The 19,771-nt window shown below is 27.6% G+C and overlaps 3 protein-coding genes across 10 annotated transcripts in view; 2 read left to right on the forward strand and 1 right to left on the reverse strand.

Annotated features, from left to right (window-relative positions):
* The window catches only part of LOC122502851 (integrator complex subunit 9), a 32,998-nt gene that overhangs the window by 3,155 nt on the left and 10,072 nt on the right, over positions 1-19,771 (forward strand). For 3 of the 6 annotated variants that reach the window (XM_043613145.1, XM_043613144.1, XM_043613143.1), the window contains exons 2-10: positions 13,859-14,091; positions 14,426-14,571; positions 14,852-15,046; positions 16,025-16,429; positions 16,540-16,786; positions 18,449-18,629; positions 18,825-19,060; positions 19,144-19,355; positions 19,444-19,629. In XM_043613145.1, the coding sequence (XP_043469080.1) occupies positions 14,563-14,571; positions 14,852-15,046; positions 16,025-16,429; positions 16,540-16,786; positions 18,449-18,629; positions 18,825-19,060; positions 19,144-19,355; positions 19,444-19,629 (1,671 nt within the window). In that variant the 5' untranslated portion in view covers positions 13,859-14,091; positions 14,426-14,562. Of the gene's footprint in view, positions 1-13,599; positions 13,731-13,858; positions 14,092-14,261; positions 14,572-14,851; positions 15,047-16,024; positions 16,430-16,539; positions 16,787-18,448; positions 18,630-18,824; positions 19,061-19,143; positions 19,356-19,443; positions 19,630-19,771 lie in introns of those variants that run through there. The other 3 variants (XM_043613147.1, XM_043613149.1, XM_043613148.1) reach the window with 3 other exon arrangements.
* Positions 27-5,005, reverse strand: LOC122502854 (TGF-beta-activated kinase 1 and MAP3K7-binding protein 1-like). 3 transcript variants are annotated; one of them, XM_043613153.1, is made up of 7 exons: positions 4,932-5,005; positions 4,519-4,596; positions 3,888-4,125; positions 3,608-3,740; positions 3,230-3,470; positions 1,572-1,828; positions 27-896 (listed from the first exon to the last, which is right to left on the reverse strand). In XM_043613153.1, the coding sequence occupies exons 2-7, from the start codon at positions 4,577-4,579 to the stop codon at positions 438-440; spliced, it is 1,389 nt and encodes a 462-aa protein (XP_043469088.1). In that variant the 5' UTR covers positions 4,580-4,596; positions 4,932-5,005; the 3' UTR covers positions 27-437. The 3 variants fall into 3 exon arrangements, with proteins under 3 accessions (XP_043469088.1, XP_043469089.1, XP_043469087.1); XM_043613154.1 differs by lacking the exon at positions 4,932-5,005 and adding an exon at positions 4,758-4,804; XM_043613152.1 differs by lacking the exon at positions 4,932-5,005 and having other exon boundaries at positions 30-896; positions 4,519-4,749.
* LOC122502856 lies at positions 9,217-13,047 on the forward strand. Its single transcript, XM_043613155.1, has 3 exons — positions 9,217-9,774; positions 10,313-10,618; positions 12,222-13,047. The coding sequence occupies exons 1-3, from the start codon at positions 9,373-9,375 to the stop codon at positions 12,858-12,860; spliced, it is 1,347 nt and encodes a 448-aa protein (XP_043469090.1). The 5' UTR covers positions 9,217-9,372; the 3' UTR covers positions 12,861-13,047.

Genomic DNA, 19,771 nt, shown 5'->3' on the forward strand with positions numbered 1-19,771 from the left:
AAATTCTTATGATTTACTTTTAAAATCAAATATTTTCAAGGGGCGATTTTTTTTCAATTCGTAAAAATCAAACTTTTAAAATAACTTTTTTTTTTAGAGTTGTGCAAAAGTTTCAATTTTATAGACTCTAAAATCGAACCGACTTTAATTTTTTTAAATTACTAAAAATTATAGAAAGAGAAGTGACTAGAGTAGAAATTAAAGTACAAAAAAGTACCTTTTTTTAATCAAAAAGATCAAATTTATTAACAAAAATAGTTTCAAAAATTCCAAAATTTAATCATCATGGATTATTATTCATTTCATTAAAAGTTCGTGATTAAAAAAAATCTGCTAAAAAATATACAATTAAAACATTCAACATTCCCTCGAATAAAATTAAAATTATTTCAGTCTTTCAAAAAAAAAAAAAAGAAATGAAAATAACACTGCAAAAATCAAAAGTCAATTCCTTCCGGTAATGTGCCCTCCTCGCGTCTCTTTTCCACATTTTCGTAATATTCCGAAAAATCTACATACGGTTTAATTTTGGAATTACGATTCATTGGATTTGCAACCGGTGGATAGACATCTGATGTTGTTGATGTCGTTGCAGTAAATGCGTCATAATTTTCATCTGATATTTCACTTTTTATACTGTAAGCATCCTGCTGATCCTCCATATTGAGAGCCGGTGCTGTTTGAACAATCGGATCAAAACGAACAGAAGGCGCCGTTGGACTTTTCAGTGCATTTGAAAGTGGAAAATTAAAATTTCTAACAAGTAAAGTTATATCCTCGCGTTTTCCACTTGTCGATGCACTTGGGGAATGACTCATATTTATGTCGTGATGAATTCTCACTATTTTGTCGACCACCGCTTGCGCCACGCCCGTTAATGTTGACTGAACTCGAAACTGTAAATTAATTTCTGATGTAGTAATTATTTTTCGTAAATTCTTTTCTGCTTCTGTATTTTTCTCTCACAAACAATTTTCCCCTTAAAATAGTGATTATTTTCTTGAATGTTATTCTCTTTTCTATATTTTTTCTCTCTTGTAATTATTTTTCTAAATTTTATTCCCTTTCTGTATTCCTCTCTCTCTCGTAATTATTTTCCTAAATTTCTTTCTCTTACAGTTTTCTCTCTAATAATTATTTTTCTAAATTTTATTCCCTTTCTATATTTTTATGTCTCGTAATTATTTTCCTAAATTTCGTTTTCTTACATTTTTCTCTCTATTAATTATTTTTCTAAATTTTATTTTCTTTCTGCATTTTTCTCTCTAGTAAATATTTGAAAAATAAATGTTCCCTTTCTGTAATTTTTTCAAATTATTTTTCTAAATTTTGTTCTTAATTTTATTCTTCTACTATATTTTTCTCTATTTCGTGCATTTATGAATGCAAACGATGCAAACTTTATGTGAAATGTAAAATATGCATTAAATTAAAATTAAAGCATGTTGAAAATTTAAAAAAGTTTTTTAAATTTTTAATAAATAGTTTTCAAATCTAAAATATTATTTTTTTTAAACAAAAATTTAAATTAGAAAAAAATGAAAGTATATAAAATTTAAAAATAAAATTACCTGTTCGACGGCCATAAGAGCGATTTCTTTATTAACTTGTTCGGTACGCGTTGCTTCTTCTAAAGCTTTGTAGAGTCCTCGAGACATGAGCATCAAAAATCGACAGGAATCATCAATTTCAATTCCACCGTGGATTTCCGGTTCGGCAATTATTGGCTCGATAGAAGCTGAGGATAATTCCTCAAATTCCCGATAACCTCCTTTTACTAAATAATTTCCTAAGCAACGTGTGTTCTCCTGGTTACCCAAATGAGATCCTTTAATTGGAATTTAATCATCATTAATTATTATCAATCGACAAATATAATTATATATTTAAATAATACGATTTATTATTATTTGAATAAATTAATAATTTGATTAAAAATGACAAATAATTAATAAAAAGTAGGTAATTATTAGGTACTCAAAGAAATTATTAGATTATTCAAATCGATTTGCTTACAATTCAATTTTACGAAGTTTCCATTTTATTCAGAAATTCTTTAATTAAATATGTATTAGAAAATAAAAACTTCGAATAATTTCAACAAGAATTTAATTAAACTTTTTCAAAAAACTTAATTCTACAGAATTGTTAGTAAAACGTATAAAAAATTCAAATTTTTAAAGATTTTAATTTGAAACCTTTTCAAAATTTAATTATTTCGAAAAATTCACTCTATAATGCTTTTAATATTCAATTATTATCTAAAATGTTAACTAAAATTAATTTTTAAATGAATTTTTATTTAAAAATTTAAATATACATAAATAAATAATTTATTGAATAATTAAATGTTTCTTAAAATTGAATTCTCATAAGAAATATTATCAACAAATTTTTCAATAATTGAATTCTTCTAACAAATTTTAATACAATTTTTTAAGAATAATTTACATTTTTCGAGAAATACGTTAAAAATTGAATTAAAAATAATTGAAATTCTACAATAAGTTTTATTATTTTTGAAAATAATTATTTCCTAAAAGGAATTTTATTATTTATGAAAAAATTGAATCCCTTTAAAAATTTTTATTATTTATAAAAATTATCAAATTATTGCGAAGAAATTTAAAATAAATTATAAATAACTGAATTCCTCTGAAATTTTTATTATTCATGAAAATAAATAAATGTTTGCGTAGAATTTTATCAACAATCTTTTTAAATAATTGAATTCTTTTGAAAAATTTTATTATTTATAAAGAATAATATAAATTTTGACAAGAATTAAAAAATTTTTTTAAGTTAATTGAATTTCTGCGAAGAATTTTAATAGTTTTGAAAATAATTGAATTTCTGCAATCATTTGTAACTTCTCTAAAATTCAATTTTTATTAGTATTTTTAACTAAAATTCTTCTGTAAATTATTATTTTTAATAATTAATTAAAAATATATTATACAATTTAATTAATTTTAGAAGAATTTAAATTATTAAAATTTTTCAAAAATCTAAGTTCTTTACAATTTCTAATTAATTTCTTTGAACAGTGAATGCTTATAAAAATTTGAAATTGAAACTTTTTGAAGTTCATCTATTTATGTGAAAAAATTTTGAAATATTGAAGTAAAATTATTCATTTAAAATAATTTATAAGAAATAATTTTTTGACAGTTCAGAATTTGTGGTAATTTCATAGTTTATGCGAGGCAAACAAAAAACGAGAAGCTACCTTGTCGAATTGATTTAACATCAAGGCCAAGTTGTGATAATCGCAATAATTCGTCTTCGTTCCTTAAATCATGATCAATACTGAGTTGAATGACCCTTAAAACTTGATTGCTGTCAGTTTTGCACAATAAAGCTCTACTGTCGCCAACATTAGCGACATACAAACGTCCATTGTGAATTAATGCCACCGCCGCACTTGTTCCCGCCGATAATTCACAATTTAAAGCATTTAATTTGTCTACCTGCAACGAAAATAAACGAAAATTTACAACTCTATGAGAAAGCGTTGATGAATTTTATTTTAAGCTTATTAAAAAAATTTAATTCCTCTAGAATGTAATGGAAAAAATCGAGTAATTATATACAAATTTCTACTAACCAAATGTGGAAATTTTTGATACGTTTCGTATGAATTAAGACCGTCCGGAATATCGAACTGTAAACTTGCACGTTCTGCCAAAATATCGCCAATCGAGTCTAAATATCCACGTTCAACGGCAATGAATGCTTGGCTAAAACAAAAATTAGAAATAAGGAAATTAGGAGAAATTAGCGATGATAATAATTAATCTATTATTTTAATCGTTGTATTTGAAATAACTATTTCAAATACATCGAATAAACGAATTTTTGTCGCTAAAGGATATAAATAATTTTACCGAAGAACTTCTCTAACTTCATCGTCATTATTTTTTTCATTCAACTGTCCCAATAATATTTCAGCGGCCATTCGTTGAAGGGCAAAACTCGCAGCTTTTGTACCCTCGTGTCCATCGAAAACACCATAAAGAAACGTTGAATCATCGCAACGAAAATGAAAACTACGATCCTCAAAAGGATGCTCCTCTTGTCGACAACCGTCTTCTCGATATATTTGATTAGTCGAAAATCCTATTCCTGAAAAATAAGTTTAATAAATATTCTAAATAATTTCTCAAAAAACACAGTTTATTTTTTCATTTTCGATAAAATTCTTTTCTCTTCGAATTGTTAGTTATAACGAGAATTAAAAAGAGAGAAAGAATTTACTAGAAAAAGATTTACCAGGAAATATTGAATTCCCATTAACAAACAAATTCGACAATAATATTAAAGAACAATAAATTAAAAATGCCAGTAAAAATTATAAAAATTAATAAAAGCAATAAAGTTTAAAACAAAATTAAACCAATTATTGAAAAACTTTTTATGCAATATTATTTATTTCGTCCGTCTTTTTTTCACATGATAAAAAAATAAAATAAAGAAAATGCAAAATTTTTTAGGTTAATTTAACAATAATAAACTTACCAGATTTTTTGCAAACTGGTAAATCGTCAGTCCAACTACGTTGAGAATCTTGGAAGGGCATTAAAGTCTGATGTTCTACTGTAATCGGCATTTATTAAACATTAATAATTAATAATTTAATTAAAAAGGTAAAAATATCTTTGTTATGATTCAACGAATTATTGTTGAAAATGACGTACACTCGTGCTCATTAATGCCTTCCCTGAGGGAAGGCATTAAATTTCACGAACTTTGCCTACCATCTATATTGTATAAAAAATCAGCCAATGGAAAAGTAAAATTCCTATGGAATTATTGGCACGAACTATAAAAAATATAGAAAGTGGGCAAAACGCGTCAAATTAGTTCCTTCCCTGAGAGAAGGCATTAATGAGCACGAGTGTACAGCAAGTGGCAACACTAAAATAACGTACTGTGGTTTAAAGCCTCTCACATACAGCCATGATTTATCTGAAACATAAGCAACAAGCCGCCTCTCCACCGAGTTCACACCGTACTCGGAGGTAAAGTAAAGGTACTGCCACAGCTCGCTGCTGCCTGCGCAGGCAGCTGAGATACAATGAGATTAAGGGAGAAAGAAAATTCAAATTCATGATTTTTCTCCCTCACTCTCATTGTATCTCAGCTGCCTGCGCAGGCAGCAGCGAGCTGTGGCAGTGCCTTAACTTAACGCTCTACCCCTCTCTCTCCAACCGTAGTTGGAGAGGGAGAGAGACAACGACACCACCCCAATCGATGGCAATCGAGGGGACTCGTGAACGCATAAATAGCAATTTAAGCAAAAAAATTAAAAAAAAATAAAAACTGATGCCAAGTTGTACATTTTTATAAATTTGGTGTTCATTTCATGAACACTTTACTTCCTCATAGAAATAATAATAATTAAAATATAAGAATTACTTTTTATAAAAGAGTTAAAAATCATTAAATCTTGGTCCAAAAATGTGTTTAATATAATAGTTTAATAATTACATATAAGTTAATAAACAAGAATGTTGAAAAAATGATATTTTCCACAATTTTTGATTTTTTAAATACCAATAATTTGATCATTTTTGACCGAATCAGGTTAAAAAGTATATCAATAGAAGCGTTTGTAGGGTATCGTGGCCAAGGGCCGAAACAACATAACAACCGTTGCTATGTTAATGGTTGATATAACAACCGTTGCCATGGCAACCATTGCTATGTTAATGGTTGATATAACAACCGTTGCCATGACAACAATTGCTATGTTAATGGTTGTCATAACAACCGTTGCCGTGGCATCCATTGCTATGTTAATGGTTGTCATAACAACAGTTACCGTGGCAACCGTTACTTTGGTAATAAAAAGAAAATTTCAATCTTAAGTACAAAAAAAAATTCTAAATAAATTATTATTTATTTTTTTGTCATTTTAGGCCACGAAACCCTATGATGCATCTGAAAAAACTCTGCAAAACTAAAGAAAAACATTTATAGGTGCCCCAACATTTTTTTAAGTTATGGCCAAAGAACGTTTTTTTATAAAATGAAAAATGCAAAAAAATAGTTAAACTTCATGAATCGGGCTGAAAATAATCTCATTTTACGTCCCCCAGGGAGACCTACAATTTAAAAAAAAAATCAAGCCTTTAGATCCTCGTTCTGAGATATTGAGGTGAATGTAATGTTAGTACATACACACACATCGGGACATTTTTTTAAAAACCGTTTTTGAACTTCTGAGGTCAAATTACATCAAATTTTTTTTTATTTATTTATAACATTTATACGGGCAATGCCGTATAGGCAGTTGGCAGTTTTACAAATTGTTAGATACTTTTGCTAATTGTTATTTTTTGCGAAACTGCTTTGTTGTGTATCATTATTTCTACTAATTGTTGTTTTGCATATTTTATTTTTGCTAATTTGCATTTCTCAAATTAATATTTTTATGAATTTGTCACTGTTGCTATTTGTCATTTTGCAAATAGTAGGGTCAGACCAGCTCAACTGTGTTAAAAGAATGTCGTTGATTTTCTAAAATGTTAAAACTTTTAAGAAAATTTGTAGTGCATAACAAAAATTACAAAATTAAAAAAAAATAATAACTCGATATTTATAATACACCCTGATGCTTTAATGCCTTCCTTCCGCGCATCGTTTTTCCATTTATTTTTGATGCGCAGAACTCAATCGGAAGGAAGGCATTAAAGCATTAGGGTGTAACAATTTTATAAACCATTTAAATTATTTATATGCACGGAGAAAAAAAGTTAATTAACGCCACTAATTATTAGTAATCGCAGCTAATTTTAATTGCTATTATATGGATAACAATTATATTAGATACTCCAGCTACTAAATATTACTTAGATAATGATATAAAAGAAATGTCTATTTAAAATCTGAAGGAATGTAAAAAGGACGACTTTAAGACGTCCTTTATATGTCTTTTAGACATCCAAAAGACGTCTTTGAGACGTACTTTGGATGTCCTTTCTTATGTCTTTTAGACGTCTTTAGGACGTCTTTTAGTTGTCTTTTTGATAACTCAGAGACATTGCCATCATTGTTCCCGAATTGTCCGCGGACATAAAGGGACGTCTTTAAGACGTCTTTTAGACAACCCTGTATCCACTGGGTTAAGATACTTGTTACAGCAAAGTACAAAATTATAAGTGTATATTAAAATATTTTACATTCCTTTTGCAGATTGATTTAGGTGAAGGTATGATATGCCCTAAGTTTCTACTATTGTGAGAATGGGCTGGGATGAAGATTAGGGTATGTTTTTCATGATTTTGTCTCAAGAACTTCAATAACAATTTTTTAATTTTGACACTTTATGTAATTCAAAGCAGCATAACTTTTCACCTATGCTAGATATAATGTTCTATTTGGTACTGAATTAAAACTTGAAGCTTGCCCTAAGTGTCTACTATCGATGGCATGGGCTAGGATGAAGATTAGGGTATGTTTTTCATGATTTTGTCTCAAGAACTTCAATAACAATTTTTTAATTTTGACACTTTATGTAATTTAGAGCAGCATAACTTTTCACCTATGCTAGATATAATGTTCTAGGTTGAACCAAATTAAATCTTGAAGGTTGCCCTAAGTTTCTGCTATTGTTAGAATGGGCTGGGATGAAGATTAGGGTATGTTTTTTATGGTTAGCTCTCATAAACATCAATAACAATTTTTTAATTTTGACACTTTATGTAATTTAAGTCACTATAACTTCTCACCAATGCTTGTACTTACACTGCCCGTATAAAATTTTAATCAACGCATATGTGACCGGGACTGAGAAAAGGGACCTACTTACCAAAAAATCGATTTTTTAATGATGGTTTCTTATAGTTTAAGGTCCTAGAAATACAATGCAAGCAGTCCAGATTGTTAAAAAAAAATTTTGCAATTGTTTAAACAAATTTAAAAAAAAAAATTTTTTTTAATTTTTTTTATGAAAATATAAGTAATTTTAAGACAAAAATTACTCTTTGTTGTCTAAGTGTCAAGAATATATCCCCTAAATATTAAATTGAATGCCTAAACCATTTACAAAGAATTCGACTTAATTCCTCGAAGATGACCCCAAGTATACCCCGTCATCGGCAACCTGGTTGTGCAAGTCAAAGAATAACTATGGATTATTGTAGAGTTTAGAATTATTCATTATTGTATCAGTTCTGAACTTGCATACAAAATTTCAGACCTCTAGGACATCCGGAAGTCTTTTAAATTATTTTTGAAAATTCCATAATTTGACTTTTGCAAAATAAATTGTTTATAACAATTACAGGGTTGTTTGAACAATTATTTAACCATGAAAATCGGATTCAGCATAAAAAAATACATAAAGAACACTCATCATGTTAATTTAAAATGTAAAATGTTTCAAGAAATCTAATTTATTTGGATAGAAAACTTTAAACGCGTTTTTCTCGAAAAGTTGATTTTGGTAAGTAGGTCCCTTTTCTCAGTCCCGGTCACATATATGAGGGTGATTTAAAAAAATATTATCTAAAAAGAATATAAAAATAATCTCATTATTTATTTATTATTACTGGAATTTAATACAAATTATTCTGTATTTTATTCCAAATAAGAATATTTTAATGAATATAAAATTTAAGGTTTTTTTCACAATTTTTCTGAAATTTCAATTCAATCGTCTTTTGTTTTTTCGTGAAAAAAAATTTCCGTGAATTGACACCTCACATTAAGAACAAAGAAATTCAATTGTTAGTTCAAAGAAAATAGTTTTTTTTATCTTTCATTTTTTTAACCATAAAACTTCACGTCAGAAGATCAGAAGATGACGTCTCACAAATTCACACCACCTTTTTCGGCAGAATCTTGAATCAAAATTTCCGTCTCTTCAACATTCCTGTAAATATTATTTATTTTAATAATTTAGAATGAAAATTAATTGAAAATAACATTTTTTTCTCTTTCTTTTGCAGAGTTTACAATAATTTTCACACAATGTGAAGGAATATAAAATTTTCTCAAATTTAATAATAAACAAAATTACTGGACTCATAATTTGAATATTTTTGATTATAAAAATTTTTAATTTCAAACACAATGTCAAGGAAATAATAAAGTTTTCTCAAATTTTGAAATAAATAAAATTACTGTACCGAAATTTGAATATTTATGATTATATAAAAATTCGAAATTATCGTAATTCATTGAAGAAAAAAAAGGTAAGAATAATTCACTTGCTTCGACTGTACATTCAGTAAAACTATTATTAAAATAATTAATAAAATTTGTGATTCTTTTACTAATCGTGAATTAAAAAAGACTAAAGTTTGTAGACTTACGATTATAATATCTCGAGTAGGAAACAATTCGAAAAAACAATATTCAAGAAAAATGGCAAGTCGACATCAAAGAACAAGAACTGGTGCATCATCGGAGAGAGCGCGGGGAATATGTAGACCGGCGACAACGAGAGCGCAGGCACTACGTCAGGCGAAATCGGCGGCGATTATTAATTCGAGACTTCAAGAAGCACCAGGAGCTCCGAATCCTCGTCGTGTGCGAACTGGTCTCGCTCGGGTCGGTGCTCCACCACTTGAGCCGAAGCGTCTCGAATTTAGTAAACCCGGTGTAACCAAGGCGATGATGGCTCGCATGCAGCACGTTCAGAAATTGAAAGAGGCCGAGGAACAGAAGCGACGACACGAGGAGGCAGCCATCGCCGGACGTCCCCGAAGAACTGCAGCTCCTCCAGGAGGCGACGCCCGACTCGGAAGAGAGAAATCGACTCTTCATGTAATTCTACAACAGAAAGAAAAATTAAAATTTCTATTTCCAATTTTCATTTTATTTTTTTATTTTCTATTTTATTTCTTTCTTTCATTTCCTTACTTTAAATTCTTATTTTATTTATTTATTTATTTTGTTCTTTTCTTGTTTTATTCATTTATTTTATTTCCAACTAAAGTAGAAATTAATTTTCAATAAAATTATTTTATTTATTTTATTTTCAACTCAATGAGAAATTAATTTGGAAAAAGAAAAGAAAATACTTTTAAGCACTTAGAGTAAAAGGAAAATAAATAAAATTTACAAAAAAATAATTACATTTTTAGTTAAAATTGATTTCTTTCCTTACTTGGAATTTGGAAATTAAAAAATAAAAAACTACTTCTTTTTGAAAAAAAATAAAATGTTCAAAAAATAATTACACTTTTAGTAAAAATTAATTTCTCTCCTTACTTGAAAATTAAAAAAAAAAAAACTGCTTCTTTTTGGAAAAAGAAAAAAAAAAACGAAATATTTTGAAGTACTAAGAGTAAATTGAAAATAGGAATCAAGATTGAGATCTGGACCGAGCAAGATGACACGAGAGGATTTTCAACAATTTAAAGGAAATAGTAGACGAACAATACCCGATACCAGTGGTAGATTACCGGGTTCAGTGTCAAAACGAAGACACTCATTAGGTCAAAGAAGCACAGTCGTTGATGCTGCAAATCGGTCCATTCAGGTAATTCAAGAAACTCTCGATGAACAAGACATTGCCGAGTGTTTAGTCGTTCAAAATAAACTCCAGGATCTTCAAAATGCAAGGAGGGACTTTGTCCTCGCCATCGCCAATGTTTCAAGCAACGCCGTAAGCACAAATTAAAAATATTATCTGAAAAAAAATCAAATAAGTAGACAAATACTTCAAAAATTAAATATTTTAATAATTAAAACAAAATTCAAAATCATGGTTGCCACAAAAATTTTATTTTATTTTTTCCTGAGTTTTTCATGATTTCGAGACAAAATTTTGACTTTTTCCCTGAACAAAGAATATACTATTCTTTTTGAAAATTTTATTAAAATAGTAGATATAGAAAAATCATTAAATTGAGAAAATTTTTTGAATACACTTTAAGTTTTGCTAAGAATTTTATTAAAATGTTATTAAATTTTTTGAAAATAATTGAATTTTGGAGAAGAATCTTATTAAATTTATAATTAGATAATTGAAATTTCGACATTCTTTTTTAATTTTTTATCATAATTGAATTTATCTAAACACTTTTTTATTTATGAAAATAGTTGAATTTCCGCAAAGAATTTTATTGAAATCTTTGAAAAGAATTGAATATCGAAGAAGAATTTTATTATTTATAAAGATAATTAAAATTGTGACTAGAATTCTATTTATTTTCAGAACATAATTAAATTTCTGCGATGAGTTTTATTATTTATGAAAATAATTGAATTATTGTGAAAAAATTTTAAAAAAGTAGTAAATACTTGAATTTCTTGGAAATTTTTTTTATTTATGAAAATAATTGTGTAAATGTTTGCGTAGAATTTCATCAAAATTTTTTCTAAATAATTGGATTCTTTTGAAAAATTTTACTAAAATATTGAAAATTTTAAGAATCCTATAAATTGTATTTTTCTAGAAATTAATATAAAATTATAATTAAATAATAGAAATTAAAAATTTTAAATAATAGAAATTCTGCCATTAATTTTATTAGCTCTGAAAGTAATTGAATTACTGCGAAGAAAAGTAGAAAAAATTTGTAAATAATTGAATTCCTGTGAAATTTTTATTATTTATGAAAATAATTTAATGTTTGCATGGAATTTTATTAAAAAAATTTTTAAATAATTGAATTCTTTTGGAAAGTTTTTTTTAAATAGTGAACATTGAAAATCATTGAACTGAGAAAAATTTTTGAAAATAGTTGAAATTTTGACAAGAATTTTGTTAAAATTTTTGAAAATAATTGAATTTTGGAGAAGAATTTTATTATTTTTAAATATAATTGACATTTTGACGAGAATTTTTTTAAACTTTTGATCATAATTGAATTTTTGTGAAGAATTTTATTACTTTTACAACAAAAATTCAGAATTTTCTTATGAATTCTAAAAATTTAATTTTTTCTAGTACTTTTGATAAAAATTTCTGATAATTTCTCTGATCAATTCTACTTCCCCTGACTTTTCCCTATCTTCCCTGACCTGTGGCAACCCTGAAAAAAAGTAAACAGATGAATAAATAAATATGTAAATAAATAATAGTATTAGTCAAAAAATAGAATGAATAATAATAATAAAATTAATAAAATAGAAACGAATGCAAAAAATAGAATAGAAGATAAATCGTGAAAAAAGACTAAAAATAATCGTAAAAAGAGAAAAATAATTTCTTCACCTTTCAATTTTTTTTGCGAATTATTAACCAAACTCAAAATAATCTCCAGGTAAGTTTCGCTGACGATTTAAATACATCATCGATTCCCCTGCCCGGAAGTCCATTATCCTATCAATCGGGTCCTCTTCCCCAGGAGTCGCCATCAAGATTTGTTTACAAATTACCAGACGTTGATGATTCCTACTTGAATGTGGATATTGATAGACATCAGGCAGTCTTAGCGAATGCTCGTCAATTTCTCGACAGACGAGAAGAAGCGCATTGTCAACGAGAAGCACAGCGACGAATTGATGAGCAATTTGCTCGCGTTGCAAATCAAATTGACGACGATGATTTTAGATATGATATTCCTCTCGAGCAAGACATTATGGAGGGTGACGTATCATTCGAGGAGGACGAAGACGGTACAATATTTCCCTGTCAATCGAGAATTAAAGCTTCAATGCCGCCAATTCCTCGTCGTAATGATAATGATGATAATTATTATAATTACGCCACTACTGGTGGCGATATTGACGATATTGAGAGATTTTTCGATACGACAAATTATCCGGTTGTTGCGTCATCGCGCAATGAACGGCGAAAATATTTGCATCCCGATTTCCTTGACCTTGAAGATCCTTGGTACCGTGAATGTCCTACCGAACGGGATTTGATGGAATTTGATCTTATGGAATTTAGCAAATGAATCAAAAATATAATTCGAATTTAATAATGTTTGTAAATATGAATTAATATTTAAAAAATGGCATTTACATCTAGTGTTTTGATATTAATAACTAAAAAAATAATATTAACATCTAAAATATTATTATCTAAAATGTTAATATTAATATCTAAAATGTTAATATTAACATTTAAAATATTAATATTATTATCTAAAATGTTAATTTAACACCTAAAATATTAATATTAATGCCAAGAATATTAATTTTTAAATTTTTATACATACTTACACACTTTTCTCTGTACATTTTCAAATTGTTTACCTTTTTTCCACACAATATTCTTTTTGCGAATTTATTGAAACTTTTGAACATTTTTTTATTGTAAACTTTTTACCAGTCTATATAATAATCATAATAATCTAACAATTTCGTTAAACAACAGTCAAACACGGCAAATAAACAAATTTAAAAAAGAAAACTTGTCGATTATTGTCAACTGTCGCACATGTCAGTTGCGTATACTTTAGAGGTTAGGTCTCCGAAAATTTGGAAAATTGAAAGAGATTTTTAATTCTAAATTTCTAATCATGGTTTTGCAGAAATCAATACCGAATTTTCATTTTCACCTCCTTTTGAGCAAACTAATTAAAATTAAATTCTAAAAATTATTCTTTTTTAAATTATAAAAAATTTTCCTCAAATTTTAAATATTGACATTTTTCCCGCTTATTTCAATTGACGAATCGCGTTGCGAGAAAAGTTAATGCAAAGAGTTCCACAAAGTTCCGATAGATGTCAGTAGTACTTTCCCGCCAATTTATCATTCCTGTTCATTCTTGTTGAAGAATTTTCCGCCATTGTCGTTGGGATTGTGCATGTGCGCACATTTGGTGAGTCTTGTGGTTTTTATTTAAAAAATATTCTTCATTAATGTGTTCCGTAATTGAAGGAGCAAGATATTTTGCAAAAAGGGATAATAAATAAATACATATAATTGTGTAATTTCGTGTATTTTCAGATTACTTTTCTGGTACAAAATGCGACAATCCTGCAACGCCGGCAGAGAAGGAAGAAAATGATTATATTTTTTAGAACTCGGTCTTCTTGATAAAAGTTATTTTCAAAAATTTCTTTCTTTTGAATAGAAATTTTGTTAATAACCAAGAGAAGGGATCTCCGAGTTCTAATAACTTTAATTGCGACACTTGACTAAATTTCATCGTTTTCTGTGGAAAGAAATACATCGACAAGGTAAATATTTATTGATTTTACTTCAAAAATTTCGTTTTCTTAGTTGATTATCAATATTATTATTAATCTTGTTCGTAATTTGTTAAATAAATTACGAGGAAAATTGTAGTAGCGCGACGCCTTAATGTAGGCAACCCGTCTCACGAATGATCATACGACAATCGTATACGATTTGTAAACATAACCTATAAACTAATATCGCGAGTGCCGAGTATTTGTTTTTTAAACAAAATTAACATGTAAATTCGTATAAACTATTCGTAATATCAAAAGTTTACATTTCATTTATTACACAAAGTACCAGTTGCTGTAAATTATAGTAATTTTTTTGCAGATAGAAAATTGACAAAACAAAATTGCGATATCCAAAAGAGTGATAAAGCTTTATCATTGAAAGCGGCAAAATATAATTGAAAACAAATGTTTATACGTATATTTAAGTGTTTTAAAGTCTATTAATATTTCGTCAAAATGAAATTGGTAAGTATGCGAGTATTTATTTTATTTTTATTTCTATAAAATTCGAGGAAAACGCATTTGGAATTGCTAACCTCTTGAAAACAATAATTTTTGTTATTACAAATGGATAAGATTCTTGTTTTTATTTCACTTACATTTGGGAAAAATGTTTTTAAAAAAATATAATTTTTGTCTACAAATTCATTTTTTTTATTCATTTTTTTGGTGTGTGTTTATTTAATTTTTCCTTGTAAATAAAATTTTCCGCATTTGTTTATTTATATCGAAATTTTCATTTCAGTATTGTCTAAATAGTGAACCAACGAAACCATGTCTTGTTCTGAGTTTCAAGGGAATTACGCTAATGTTAGATTGTGGATTAAATATGCAATCGGTGTTAAATTTCATGCCAATGCCTTTGGTACCTAGTGCAAGATTTGATTCCCTGCCGAACTGGTTACCGCGTGATAATCAACAAGACTGGCAAATTGAAGGAGTAAGTTTCTTAATTATTTCTTAGAGAATATAATAATTTTTAGAAATTTAACAAACATTTTTAGAAAATACATTCTCATTTTTTATGAGAGAATAAAAAAGTCATAATGAGAGAATGAAACATAAATACTTAAATTGAAAACAAATTAAATTTGTATTTAGAAAACCTGGAAATGTTAGGGAATTTTAATCAAAATCCTGGAAAATTGTTGTTTTCTAAAATTATTGTGTTTATTCTTGAAATCTAATTTTACTTAAATATTTCAAAATTAATTCAATTTTAAAGGAATTGCGTTTACAATTTTCATAAGTAGATCAACTTCAAAAGATTTTGATTTAAAAAACAAATTGAATTTCGAAGCAATTACAAATGATTGCAGAAATTTAATTATTTTCAAAAGTAGTAAAATTCTTCTCAGAAATTCAGTTATTTTCAAAAATTTTAATAAAATTATTGGCAAAATTTTAATTATTTTCAAAAACTTTCCTCAATTCAATGATTTTTAATATCTACTAATTTAATAAAAATTTCTAAAAGAAATCATCGTAATGATGAAAATAATTTTTGAAGAAGTTGCAGTAACAATGTAGCAAGTTTTAATTATGAAGCAGGAAGAAAGCGATCACTCCGAGTCTTCGACTCGGAGTGATCGATATCTTAATGTTTTATAATAATATTCTTATATGTTATTCAATTTCAAATTTTTGAACAACTTAATTTCTATAAAAAAAAGTGATTAAATATTTATTTAAAAATGAAGTTATTGATGTTTTCGAATAATTTTCGTTTTAAAAACCTGGAAAAATTCCGTTTTTTAACCTGTAAAACCTGGAAAAGCCAGGGAATTTGAAAGGAGCAAAAGCTTGACAACCTTAGTATTTTATTTTTATCTGTTTTTAGGAATGGAAAAATGTTTTTTTATTTTTATCTGTTTTTAGGAATTAAAAAAATGTTTTTTTATTTTACTTCTGTTTTTAGGAATTAAAGGAATGTTGCGGTCGATTGTTTGTTGATTCAACACCGGAATTTTGTCCACCATTGGAGAAAATTATCGACTTTTCCGAGATAGATGCAATTTTAATTTCCAATTATACTTGTATGTTGGCATTGCCATTTGTCACTGAAGGCACAGGCTTTAAGGGTGTGATTTATGCCACTGAGCCGACATTACAAATAGGAAGATTTTTTATGGAGGAACTAGTTGAATATATTGAGCAAACGCCACGAGCTAAATTAGCGAAACATTGGAAGGAAATGATACATATTTTACCACCACCTCTGGCCGATGCACTAAAACCAAAATCATGGAAACATATTTATTCAATTCAGGCTGTGAATTCTGCATTGTCAAATATACAATTGGTTGGATATGATCAAAAATTAGTAAGTTAATCCTTTTCTTGGTTCTTTATATTTTTTTTTTTTTGCTGAAAATACAGAACTGTAAATACAAATTTGTTTATATTTAATATTTTTGTTTTTATCATTTTCAGGATATATATGGAGCGTTAACGGTGACCCCGATAAGTTCGGGTTATTGTTTAGGAAGCAGTAATTGGTTAATATCGTGTGATCACGAAAAAGTTGCCTTTGTCAGTGGATCGTCGACTTTAACGACTCATCCACGTCCCATGGATCAGACGACATTGAAACACGCGAATATGTTAATTTTGACTGGTTTAACGCAAACGCCTACTGCTAATCCAGATACAATGTTGGGCGAATTGTGCATGAATGTTGGTAAGCAAATTTTTACTAATTTCTAATCCAAATTTTACATTACAAACTGAATTTACAAAGAGGAGCTCTTTCTCACTGTAAAAATGTAACTAAATCAGGATTGTCACAGTTCAGGAAAAGTAGGAAAGTCAGGAAAAGAAAAATTGTCAGGCTTTGCACTCATCTACTAAATCCTACTATTCTCTACTTTTTTTACGTTATGCTACTATCTGGGTACTTTTTTTAGATTTCAGTCACTAAAAGCTACTATTTCTGTTTTTTTTTTAGAATTTACACTACATTAAATTCGCTAATACTAGAATCAAAAAACTATTCTCAAAAATTATAATTAAATTCTTTAAAACGATTCAATTATTTCGAAAAAAAATATTCAAAATTCATTTATTTCCAATTTCTAGTATTTTTATAAAATTTCACAAAAGAATTAAATTATTTAAACAAAAAATAAATGAAATTCATCCAAAATTCCATTCTTTTGCTAAATAATAAAATTTCCATAGAATAGCTTTTTCAAAAAAATCAATTATTTAACAAAATTTTTGTACAATTCTTCACAATAATTCAATAAATTTCACTAATTATAACATTTTTCATGGAAATTCAATTTTTTTAAAAAAAATTCTTGATAAGATTTTAAGCAAAAATTTAATTCTTTTCAAAAATAATAAAACTTATCAAAGAGTTGCAATTATTTTTAATATTAAAATTTTAAATTAATTAATCGAAAAATTGTAATTAATATTAATTATTTTTTATATTATTAATTTTTTTACCAAATGGTAGAGACTTTTAATTAAGTAAAGTGTTTTTGAAGAGCCCAAAAATATTAAAGCTAAATGCCATAAAAGAGAAGAAAAAATGTTGAATTTTAAGAAATTCGGTTTTTCGAATTTTTGATAATTTTTGATAATTTTAGATTTTTTACCAAATGGTGGAGACAATTAATTAGGTAAAGTGTTTTTGAAGAGCACAAAAATAATGAAGCTAAATGCTATAAAAAAGAAGAAAAAACGTTGAATTTTAAGAAATTCGGTTTTTCGAATTTTTTGATAATTTTTGATAATTTTAGATTTTTTACCAAAGAGTCGAGACTATTTAATAAGTAAAGCATTTTCCAAGAGCCCAAAAATATTGAAACTAAATGCCATAAAACAGAAGAAAAAATGTTGAATTTTAAAAAATTCGGTTTTCTGAATTTTTGATAGTTTTTTATTTTTTACCAAAGGGTGCAGACTATTAAATAAGTAAAGTGTTTTTGAAGAGCCTAAAAATATTGAAGCTAAATGCCATAAAAGAGAAGAAAAAATGTTAAATTTTCAGAAAATAAAAAATATCGAATGGAATTTTTGTCAATTTTGTAAAGTGTCTAAAACCAGTTTTTTGGTCGTCAAATTTAATTTCTTGTTCCTAGTTACTTTTTTATTGCTTTTTGTTTGGTTTCAAAACTACTTTTTGCTACTTTTTTAAAATTAATTATCGAGTGCGAAGACCGAATTGGTCAGAGAAATCAGAGAAAGATTTTTGAATTGTTTTAATTAAAAGTTTTGAAGAAGTTAGTTTATTACGATTCTAAAGTTCTGAACGTTGAAATGAATTATTCTAATAAAAAATTTTAATTTAAATTCACAAGATTAACATTTTTTTTTCTTGTAATTTTTGCAGCAATGACATTACGAAGCGGAGGATGTGTTCTAATTCCTTGCTATCCTTCGGGAGTTGTTTATGATTTGTTTGAATGTCTAAGTACACATCTGGATAAAAATGGACTCACACAAGTGCCTCTCTTTTTTATATCTCCAGTGGCTGAATCTTCCCTAGCTTATTCTAATATTCTAGCTGAATGGTAAGAATTGTTTAGTTTAAATTAACTTTAATCATTTATAAACTATTAAAATTGCCTTATTATAATAATAACTATAATTATATATTATTTATAATCATTATAATTACACGATTATAATCATTATACATAGTTACATAATTATAATAATGTAATTACTTTGGATTTATAATTTCAATTCGAATTTAAACATTTCAGGCTCTCGACAAGTAAGCAGAATAAAGTTTATCTTCCCGAGGAACCATTTCCACATGCCTTCCTTGTGAAAAATGCGAGATTAAAACATTACACGTCTGCCTATGCTGAGGGTTTCAGTTCTGATTACAGACAACCTTGCGTCGTATTTTGTGGACATCCGAGTCTAAGATATGGAGATGCAGTTCATTTTGTGCAACTTTGGGGCAACAATCCACAGCACACAATTATTTTCACAGGTTCATTAAATATTCAACTAAATACTGTTAATTATTTTTAATTATTAAACATTTTTAATTGTTTTCGATTTTGAATGAAACAGAACCCGACTTTCCGTATTTGGATGCACTGGCGCCTTTTCAACCACTTGCGATGAAAGCCGTTCACTGTCCAATTGACACTTCGTTGAATTTTTCTCAAGCCAATAAATTGATTAGAGACTTGAAGCCGGAAAATCTTGTTGTTCCCGAATGCTATACTCAAGCACCAATTTCAGCTCCACTGAGAACTGATCTCATCATTGAACCAGTAGGCGTAAGTATTAGAATATTTTCCAATTTTGTAAAATCGTCATACATTAACTTTATTATATTTTTTGCTAATTGATAAAAATTCCTACCAGGAGAAACCACTCATCACTTTTAAACGTGGAGAAGTTGTTAAGTTGCCTCTGAAACGAAAGAAGGGTCGAATTTTCATAGAACCCGACTTAGCTGGCAATATTATTCCAAGTGAAGTTCGTCCTGGTTTGAGCCTCTCGTCAGTCACTGGAGAATTGGAGGTCAAGGATAATGTTTATACTATTAAGGTATTTTTACTTTTTTGATCTTTTAATACTTCAATATTTTTAATATTCTTCACTATTATTTTAAAGGGGTTTATTTTTAATGCAATTTTGCGAATTTCACTCGCAGCAGGAATCACAGTTTCCTTTTTTCCTCTTTTTCCCT

Source organism: Leptopilina heterotoma, unplaced genomic scaffold, assembly GCF_015476425.1.
Source record: "Leptopilina heterotoma isolate Lh14 unplaced genomic scaffold, ASM1547642v1 Lhet_24, whole genome shotgun sequence".
Classification (NCBI taxonomy): domain Eukaryota; kingdom Metazoa; phylum Arthropoda; class Insecta; order Hymenoptera; family Figitidae; genus Leptopilina; species Leptopilina heterotoma.

Excerpts from the sequence above, each read along its gene's own strand:
- LOC122502854 (XM_043613152.1), bottom strand. The coding sequence starts at position 4,609 with ATGCCGATTACAGTAGAACATCAGACTTTAATGCCCTTCCAAGATTCT. Across the intron at positions 3,741-3,887 it reads GAAGTTAGAGAAGTTCTTCG|CCAAGCATTCATTGCCGTTG; the intron begins GTAAAATTATTT and ends TTTTTGTTTTAG. Across the intron at positions 1,829-3,229 it reads TGTTAAATCAATTCGACAAG|GATCTCATTTGGGTAACCAG; the intron begins GTAGCTTCTCGT and ends TTCCAATTAAAG.
- LOC122502856 (XM_043613155.1), top strand. The coding sequence starts at position 9,373 with ATGGCAAGTCGACATCAAAGAACAAGAACTGGTGCATCATCGGAGAGA. Across the intron at positions 9,775-10,312 it reads GAGAGAAATCGACTCTTCAT|GAATCAAGATTGAGATCTGG; the intron begins GTAATTCTACAA and ends AATTGAAAATAG. Across the intron at positions 10,619-12,221 it reads CCAATGTTTCAAGCAACGCC|GTAAGTTTCGCTGACGATTT; the intron begins GTAAGCACAAAT and ends AATAATCTCCAG.